The 8604-nt window shown below is 64.3% G+C and overlaps 3 protein-coding genes across 4 annotated transcripts in view; 1 reads left to right on the forward strand and 2 right to left on the reverse strand.

Annotated features, from left to right (window-relative positions):
- Nucleotide 1: 1 nt before the first annotated feature.
- BCAR1 (BCAR1, Cas family scaffold protein) lies at nucleotides 2–5473 on the forward strand (the record flags this gene model as incomplete). The annotated part of the gene is made up of 6 exons (XM_026856969.1): nucleotides 2–439; nucleotides 1566–1727; nucleotides 1956–2060; nucleotides 2465–3613; nucleotides 3837–3926; nucleotides 4250–5473. Coding segments are annotated over 6 exons (2460 nt in total), but the record flags the coding sequence as incomplete, so codon positions are not given.
- Nucleotides 5474–5603: 130 nt separating this feature from the next.
- LDHD (lactate dehydrogenase D) lies at nucleotides 5604–7137 on the reverse strand. The gene is made up of 3 exons (XM_026856970.1): nucleotides 6913–7137; nucleotides 6692–6833; nucleotides 5604–5992 (listed from the first exon to the last, which is right to left on the reverse strand). Exons 1-3 carry the CDS (start codon nucleotides 7135–7137, stop codon nucleotides 5631–5633), a joined length of 729 nt encoding a protein of 242 aa, XP_026712771.1. The 3' UTR covers nucleotides 5604–5630.
- A 1255-nt stretch (nucleotides 7138–8392) lies between these two features.
- LOC113484313 (chymotrypsinogen 2-like) overlaps nucleotides 8393–8604 on the reverse strand; it is a 2188-nt gene continuing 1976 nt past the window's right edge. For both annotated transcript variants that reach the window (XM_026856632.1, XM_026856631.1), the window contains exon 7: nucleotides 8393–8554. In XM_026856632.1, coding sequence (XP_026712433.1) covers nucleotides 8393–8554 — 162 coding nt within the window. The remainder of the gene's footprint in view (nucleotides 8555–8604) is intronic.

The following is an 8604-nucleotide window of genomic DNA, read 5'->3' on the forward strand; positions in this document are numbered from 1 at the left end:
GCCGGTGCCCCAGCCGCCCCTGCCCTACCACCACCAAGGGGGATACACCCCGCTGTCACCCGCCTCGCAGTACACACCCATGCACCCTGCTTATGCCCCCCAAGGGGACAACGTCTACCTGATGCCGGTCCCCAGCAAGGGACAGCAGGGTCTCTACCCGGGCTCGGCGCCCACCGGACAGTTTCCACCGGCCCCGGCTAAGCAGCCGCCCGCCTACCCAAAGCAGACGCCTCCCCACGCTTTCCCCAGCCCCGGCCAGGAGATCTACCAGGTGCCCCCCTCCCTGGGCCAAGCGGCAGAGGCATACCCTGGGGGCTCTGCCAGCCCCCCCCAGGACGTCTACCAGGTTCCTCCCTTGGCCGGTCAGGCTCAAGACATCTATCAGGTGCCCCCATCGTTGGACATGAGGAGCTGGGAAGGGCACAAGCCCCAGGGAAAGGTAGGATGGGGACACTGGGGGGCTGGCAGTATGGTTGTAGGGCTCTCTGCGGTCCGTGGCGGCAAGTGGGTGCCAGGGCTGCGGGTTATCTGCCTGTCAGTGTCTCTTGGAGCAGGTGCTCCTTGCGCCTCTCGTTGGGGGTGCATGGGCATCCTTCCCCGCGTTGCTGGCAGGAACAGACATGCTGGGGGTGGTCCCTGCGGTGGCTGAGGTGCCCCGCTTGGTGTGGGCTGTCTGGCTTGGAGCTGGCACAGCGTTTGGCATTCGGGTCCTCTTGGTCTCTCGTGTGAGCTTTACCAGTGTCACCCAGGGCATGGCAGCTGCATTTGGGGAGCGCACGGGGTGCTGGTAACCCAGGAGCTGCTTGGAGATGCCGCTTGGCTGGACCCTGCAGCTGTTCAGGTAGTTTTAGTACCTGGAGCAGTGCTGAGCTGTTTTCTTCTCCCCCGGGAGCGTGGGCAGGGGCAGGCAGCCGGTACCACCTTGCCCTGGCTGTGCCAGGGAGCCTGCCAGCACTTGCTGATTGGATTTGCCAGCGAGACAAGGGTGAGCCACCATCCTCTCCCCAGCATGGGGACCTTGTCCAGAGCAGCCCAACGGCCGCATCCCAGACACCGGGCTCCTCCCGGTCTGTCCCTTCCCTGGCACGTCATCCTGGGGAAGAGGAGCAAGGCACTTTCAGTGTCGCCTTTTCCGGGAAGGCTTTTCCTCACGACCCTGGGAAGCAACCCGTGAGGGAAGGGACTGCCAAATCGTGGCTAGGGCTCCTAAAAGGCTGGGCAGGATGCCATGACCCTCTGGGTTTGGTTACTTGCTGCTCTTGTGTCCCCATGGTAGGGCAAGGTGGGCACCACGCCGCGGCCGTGCCGGCTGGGCTTTGTCTCTCGCCGAGGCTCGCCGCTATAAATAACCGGTGATATCATCCCAGTCCCCGGCGTCGCCACAGAAGCGTGCACGCCCGGCCGGGGAGCGCCCTCCCGTGGGCACCAGTTTGCCCGGTGCTGGACAGTTTGGTATGGGATTTGGCACCCATCCTCCCTCCAGCCCCATTTGGTGGGTTTTGGGGTGTTGAATGCAGGCTGGGGGTGCTCAGCTGTGCCCACTTCATCCTATTCCCTCCTGCCAGGTGCTGGTGCCCACCCGTGTGGGGCAAGTGTACGTCTATGACTCCCCCAAGAGTGAGCAGGATGAGTATGATTTCCCTCGCCACCTCCTCTCCGTGGGCTCCCAGGAGATCTACGACGTGCCACCTGTCCGAGGGGGTGTCCCGAGTCAGTTCAGCCAGGAGGTGAGGCTGGGCAAGGTGTAGTGGTGTGTGTCTTGCTGACTCTATCCTATACCCAAGGAGATGCTCTGACACAACCTGGATAACAGCCCTGGGCAAATTACGTCCAAAGCTGGGCATGCTGTGGGCCTTGGGGCTGCTTCTGGCACCTCCTTCCTTCCCAGCTGGTTCCTGGGAGGAGGTGGGTGCCCACACCATCCCTGACACACTGTCCTGTGTCCCCCCCTCCAGGTCTATGACACCCCCCCCATGGCAGTGAAGGGTCCCAATGGGCAGGACCCGGGGCAGGAGATCTACGATGTGCCCCCCAGTGTGGAGAAGAACCTGCACCAAACTGTAAGTCCTGCTGGGAAGCTCCCGGCTTCTCCATATAAGAAAGACACATTTTCGTGAGAATCATCATTCACTGAAACAACCTCCCCAGGGATGCAGTGGTGTCCCTGGCACTGGAGGCTTTCAAAATGTGAGGAGACGGTGCTAGATGATCTCATTTGGGGATGAGGTTGGATCAGATGGTCTTTGAAGGTCCCTTCCAACCTGGGCTGCTCTGGGATTTTGTAATTCCCACCTCACAGGGGATGTGGGAGGCTGGGGGTGCTGCATCAGGGCTGTGCTGGCCTCCCCGGGGGCAGGGGCACCCCTGGGGTTCACGGCTCCATCCCAGGGCTCCCCTGGGGCTGTCCTGCACGCCCAGAGTCTGCTCCCCGCAGCACTGATGGTTCCTGCTGCTGCCCTCGCAGGTGTACGACGTCCCCCCCTCGGTGAGCAAGGATGTGCCGGATGGCCCAGCGCGGGAGGAGACCTATGATGTGCCCCCTGCCTTTGCCAAGCAGAAAACCTTTGACCCCTCCCGCCACCCCCTCATCCTGGCCCAGCAGGAGCCCTACTTGCCAGAGGATGTCTACGACATACCACCGGTAGCTGGGAAAGGTGCCCCTGAGCCGCAGCTCTCCCATGAGATCTACGATGTGCCCCCCAGCCTCAAGAAGCTGGGGGGATCAGCTTTCCCCTCCCAGGAAGTGTACGATGTGCCCCGGGACCTGCACGCCCCAGGCAAGGGCTCCCTGGACACGGAGGGTGAGTACATCTATGACGTCCCGCCGCAAGTGGACCGTGAGGCCAAGGGGGCCGATGCCAAGCGCCTCTCGGCCTCCAGCACGGGCAGCACCCGCAGCAACATCTCCACATCCTCACTGGATGTGGTGCCTGTGAAGGAGCCAGCCAAGGGAACCGGCAAGGAGTTCTCCCTGGACTTGGATGCCGCCATGGAGACGCTGGCCAAGCTCCAGCACAGCGTCAGCGGCGCCGTCTCCTACCTCATGTCCTTCATCAGTGCCAACTGGCGCAGCCCTGAGCACATGGAGGCCAATGCTGCCAGCATCCGCGGGGCAGCTGAGGGCGTGCGGACGGCCCTCCGGGACCTGCTGGAGTTTGCCCGGGGGGCGGTGGGCAATGCCGCCCAGGCCTCCGACCGTTCCCTCTACGCCAAGCTCAGCAAGCAGCTGCAGAAGATGGAGGAGGTCTACCAGGCCCTGGCACGGCACGGCCAAGCGCTGGACGCTTGCCACTGGGCCCCGAGTGCCCTGGCTGGTGGCAAGCAGGGCACGGATGACTTGGAGCACTTTGTCATGCACTCACGCGGCATCCCCGATGACACCAAGCAGTTGGCCTCCTTCCTTCATGGCAACGCCTCCCTCCTCTTCAAACGGACAAAGCCGGTGGTGGAGAGCGGTGGCCATGGGCCCCCTCACCCCTCCGACAAGGCCAGCAGCATCCAGTCGCGGCCCCTGCCCTCCCCGCCCAAACTGCTGGCCCAGGAGTCGCCTGATGGGCCCTACGAGAACAGCGAGAGTGGATGGATGGAGGATTACGACTACGTCCATCTCCAGGTGGGCACGGGCAGGGGGGGCTGCTCCCACAGGTGGGCATCGTGCCAGTGGCTCCCTGGCCCAGGAGCATTGGGCAGCTCTGGTGGTGCTGCCACTCACATCTTGCTCTTACTCTCTGGCTTGAGGATGGGGGTGACCAGGGATGTCCCAGGGCAGATGGGGGCTCACTCCTCACAAGGCTGGTGTTGGTGACCCCCATGTCATGCCCCTTCCTTCACTGCAGGGCAAGGAGGAGTTTGAGAAGACCCAGAAGGAGCTGCTGGAGAAAGGCAACATCATCCGGCAGAGCAAGGACCAGCTGGAGCACCAGCAGGTAACATTGCCAGGGTGGGCAGGCGTTGCTGGGCACAGCTCTTGGGGCGGGCAGCAGGGTTTTGGCTCTGCTCCCCTTGTGCCCCCAGCTGCCGGTCTGGGCCATGGCCCGCTCTTGTGTGGCCATCCCCACGGTGGGTTCTGCCTCAGCTCCCTGTCAGCGCCTTCCTCCTGGGGAGGAGCCTGGCACGGCTGTCCTGGGGCTGATGCTGTACCTTGCCATTTTCCTGGTGGAGGTGGACACAGCCACCTGTGCTGGTGGCTCCAGGGAGGGGAGAGGGCACTGACTCCGTGGCCATTCTGCCTCAACTGTCCCTCTCGCAGCTGAAGCAGTTTGAGCGGCTGGAGCAGGAGGTGACGCGCCCCATTGACAACGACCTGTCCAACTGGAGCCCCCCTCAGCACTACGGCCCGGCGCGGGCTGGAGGGACACTGTGTCCTGCTGACCGCCAGCTCCTCCTCTTCTACCTGGAGCAGTGCGAGGCCAACCTCACCACGCTCACCAACGCTGTCGATGCCTTCTTCACCGCCGTCAGCACCAACCAACCCCCCAAGATCTTTGTGGCCCACAGCAAGTTCGTCATCCTCAGCGCCCACAAGCTCGTCTTCATCGGGGACACGCTGTCTCGCCAGGCCAAGGCCCAGGATGTGCAGCACAAGGTGATGCACTACAGCAACCTCCTCTGCGAGATGCTCAAGGAGATCGTGGTGACCACCAAGGCGGCCGCCCTCCACTACCCTTCTCCTGCCGCCTCTAAGGACATGGTGGAGCGTGTCAAGGACCTTGCCAACAGCACGCAGCAGTTCAGGATGGTGCTGGGCCAGCTGGCAGCCATGTGATGGCCTGGGGCTTCTGTCCCCTCCCCACAGTCCCCAGACACGTGTCCCCCTCTATGAGAGCCCTCTGCCCTGTGTATGCGGACATGTACATAGAGACTCACCCACACACTGCGGGCCTGGGGCTCTGCTGGTAGAGGGGTGAGGGGCTGTGGCCATCATCCCCCTTACTCTTCTCCCTCCCTCTGGCCAGATGCCAGGATTGGATTCAGAGCTGTGGCCATAACAAAGCAAAGCTGGGAGGCGGTTTTGTGCCTGCTCCCTCCCTGCTGTCCCCTCTCTACAAATCGGGCAGCTGTTCCTGGCTTGGAGACCATGGGGCTGTGTCCCTGTTCAGTCGAGACAGATATGTGCCCGGCAGTTTGGTTGGTGCTCTGGCTGCTCCATTCATGGTGAGGCTCCCCAGTAGTCTCTGGCAGCCAGCAGGTTTGAATGGTCAGAAAACCACCCCTCATGCTGGGACAGTGTGGCAGGGATGAGTTATGCTGCCCCACACCGAGGGCTGTGGATGAGTGGCCCCAGGGTGGGAGGGGGTGACGGGGGTCTAGCCTGGCGTGGGTTGTGCTACCGTACCAGCTGTAACTGAAACGCAAACCGAAATTGGTGCCTTTTGAAAACAGGGGAAGCGTCCTCTAGTTTCCAGAGCTATGGAGTCACAGCCCCCCGAAACTGAGCCCCCTGCCCCCTAGCAGCATAAAAATTTGGCTAGAAATGCCCCTATCTCCTGACTATCTCTGTCTGCCTGCCAGAGGGACATGCTGGGGTGTTCTGTCCCCCAAGAGACATCACGGCCCATGGGCTTTAGGGGGAGTCCCTGACCCCCAGGGAGGGCTATGGGGGTGACAGAGCAGTGGGGCCACCCAGCCCTCTAGGGGACTGTCACTTCCCTACTGGCACTGGGAATCCCTCGGAGCACCTTGCCAGGGTTCATGAGGTTGTGGGGGTCCAGCGCAGCCTTGATGCGGCGCAGAGTGCTCAGCTCCTCCAGCAGCAGCCCCTGCCTGCTCAGCCCCATGCTGCTAGCACCTGCCTGCAGGATGGAGGAGTCAGGGGCTGGCATGGGGCCATCTGTCCCCCAGTTCCCATCCCCCTGGGTCATCCAGGTTCCCCACCTGCCCAGGCACTGGGTGAAGGTGTGGATGTGCCAGGCCTCGACTGGGTCCTGGGTATTGCTGAGGAGACAGTGAAAGATGCCATCACCCACCTGTCCCTGGGTGGACACCCAGGGGTCTGTGGGCAGGGGGATGAGCAGGGAATGGTGATGGGGGCAGGATGGGCGGCTTGTGTGGGGACAGGGCCATGGGATGTTCCTGTGGGACCCCATGCCATGCCCAGCCAGCACACCTGGAGCCTGGCCCCACAACAGCCCCAGTGCACCCCTGGGCCCATAGTGCACAGCTCCCTTGGACACTTCTGGGACCACAACACCTCAGTGGGGACCCCCAGCACCCTTGCGACCACAGCATACCCATGGGCAACCCCACCACCTCTGGGGTGACAGCAGCCCGGTCCCATGAGGACCCCAGCACCCCAGCATCCCCAGCTCTGTGGGCACCCATGGTACACCCCTGGGAGCATGGCACACTCCAGGTGACACCACCCCCCCCTTCCCCAGCACCTCTGGGGCCACAGGACCCCATGGGGACCTCAGCACCCCTAGGACCCTGGCACTGCAGACCCATGAGCTTCCCCCAGCACGCCCTGGGACCATGGCAGGCCCAGGACCACAGCACTACTGGGGCCATGGCACCCCCACCCCATGAGCACCCCTCCTACACCCCTGGAACCACAGCACCCTTGGCCCCATGGGCACAACCAGCCCCCCCGGTGCTCCCAGCAGCCCCAGCCCCACAGGTGTCCCCAGCACCCCCAGTTCTGTCACACCCAGCCCCGGGTCCCCCCCAGGTGCTGCGCCAGTGCCCACGGTACCGACGGGGAACCAGAGCCCGGTGCCACGCAGGTGGCTGTTGAGGGCCTTGCGGGTGACGCCGGGCTCCACCGCCACTGAGAAGTCCTCGAGGCTCAGCTCCGCGATGGCGTCCATGCGGCTCAGGTCAAAGCAGATGCCGCCCTGGCACAGGGGCACCGGCGTGGCTGGGCACGGCTGGGCACCGAGAGCCCCCGCGCAGGGGGTGCCGGGGGGGCTGTACCTGCACGGCGTTGACGCCTCCCTCGAGGCCGGTGCCGGTGCCGAAGGGCACCATGGGCACGCGGCAGCGGTAGCAGAGCGCTGCCAGCTCCTGCACCTGCCCCACCGCCTGGGGCCACACCACGGCGTCCGGGGGGGCACAGCTGGAGACACAGGGTGGCACCGCGGCCCCACGGACCTCCCTTCCCTGACACCCTTCCCTGCTCCAGCCTCCTCCCCTCCCCATGGCCCTTCCCCTGCCCAGACCCTTTCCCTGCCCAGACCCTTCCCCTCCCCAGACCCTTCCCCTACACAGATCCTTCCCCTCCCCAGACCCTACCTCTCCCATGCCCCTTCCCTTCCCCTTTCCCCTTCCCATGGCCCTTCCCCAACCCAGGACCCTGCCCCCTGGGTCACCCCCATGTACATGGACTTGTGTTGGTGCTGTTCCTTGGGGCCCCCAACCACGGCCCTCAGGGCCCCCACAAAGCACACAGGTGCCCCAGGCGTGGGGGTGCAGGGGGGGTGAGGGCCCCATCAGGGTGAGGCTGGGAGGGTCTGGCCTGGGAGCCACTGGCCTGCAATCCTCACACACAGCTGAGGGCATGGGGCCACACTGGGACCCCTGGCTCCCGGTGTCCCCTGTCCCTCTGTGCCCCACAGGACCCAAGTGCCCCCATCCAGCCCCACCTTGGACCAGCAGCTCCACCACCCCAGCCCCAGCACACGCCTCAGAGCCGTGCTGGGACCAGCACCAGGACTTTGCCCTTCCCAGCTGCTGGCATTTCTGTCCCCTCCCTCTGTCATCTGCACTGTCATCTTAAGGTGGCTCTGGCTGACAGGGCCATGGGGCTGGGACAAGTGTCCTATCCCAGCTGGAGGCCCAGCACACATGCTGGGTGTCCCTGTGCCCGGCCTGGTCTCCGCACACACGTCCTTGTGTCCCCATGCTGGGTGTACAGCCAGGTGTCCCCACGCCTGCTCAGGTGTGGCTCCACGTGGCCATGTGCCCCTGCCTTGCTCAAGTGTTCCCAGGGGAGGTCACAAGTCCCCAGGCCTCCTGCCCTCCTTGGTCCTGGCAAAGCCTTATCCCTAAACTCAGACAGGTGTCCCCTGCCTGGCATGGGTCCCTACACTTGGCCCTGAGTCCCCACACGTGTCCAGGTGCCCCTGACCCCACAGGAGGCCACGTGTCCCTGAGTCTCCAGCCCTCCTGGCCAGGTGTCCCCACACACAGACTGGTGTCCCCACACCCCCCAGCCTCATGTCCCCATGCCTGGACAGGTGTCCCCACCCAGCCGGGTGTCCCCATCCCTCCAGCCATGCTGGCGATGTGTCCCCACGACCACAGAAGTGTCCCCCCAATCACAGAAGTGTTCCCACGATGCCTGACCATTCATCCCCCGGCCGACCGGCTGCCCCCCACCGTGTTCCTGCCCATCCCAGTGCCACAGCGAGGAGGCAGCGTGGTTGGTGTGGGGTGACAGCATTTATTGCCGGCCTCAGTTGGCCGCCAGGATGTCGTTGACCCAGCTGCGGAGCTTGGTGACACGGGCGTAGACGCCGGGCACGTTGGTGGCGCAGGTGCTGCTGCCCCAGGAGACGATGCCCACCAGGTTCCAGACGCCGTCCTTCTCGCACACCAGCGGGCCCCCGGAGTCGCCCTGCGGGCAGCGGGTGAGCACAGGGGCCAGGGGGGGAAGGGGGAGACGGG

Source organism: Athene cunicularia, assembly GCF_003259725.1.
Source record: "Athene cunicularia isolate RWA chromosome 11 unlocalized genomic scaffold, athCun1 chr11_part1, whole genome shotgun sequence".
In the NCBI taxonomy this organism is placed as follows: domain Eukaryota; kingdom Metazoa; phylum Chordata; class Aves; order Strigiformes; family Strigidae; genus Athene; species Athene cunicularia.

Bases quoted from the DNA above. Each gene is read 5' to 3' on its own strand.
- LDHD (XM_026856970.1), bottom strand. From the start codon at position 7,137: ATGGGGAGGGGAGGAGGCTGGAGCAGGGAAGGGTGTCAGGGAAGGGAG. The intron at 6,834-6,912 runs GTACAGCCCCCC...CCCCTGTGCCAG, and splicing joins GAGGCGTCAACGCCGTGCAG to GGCGGCATCTGCTTTGACCT. The intron at 5,993-6,691 runs GTACCGTGGGCA...CCCTGCCCACAG, and splicing joins CGGGCTCTGGTTCCCCGTCG to ACCCCTGGGTGTCCACCCAG.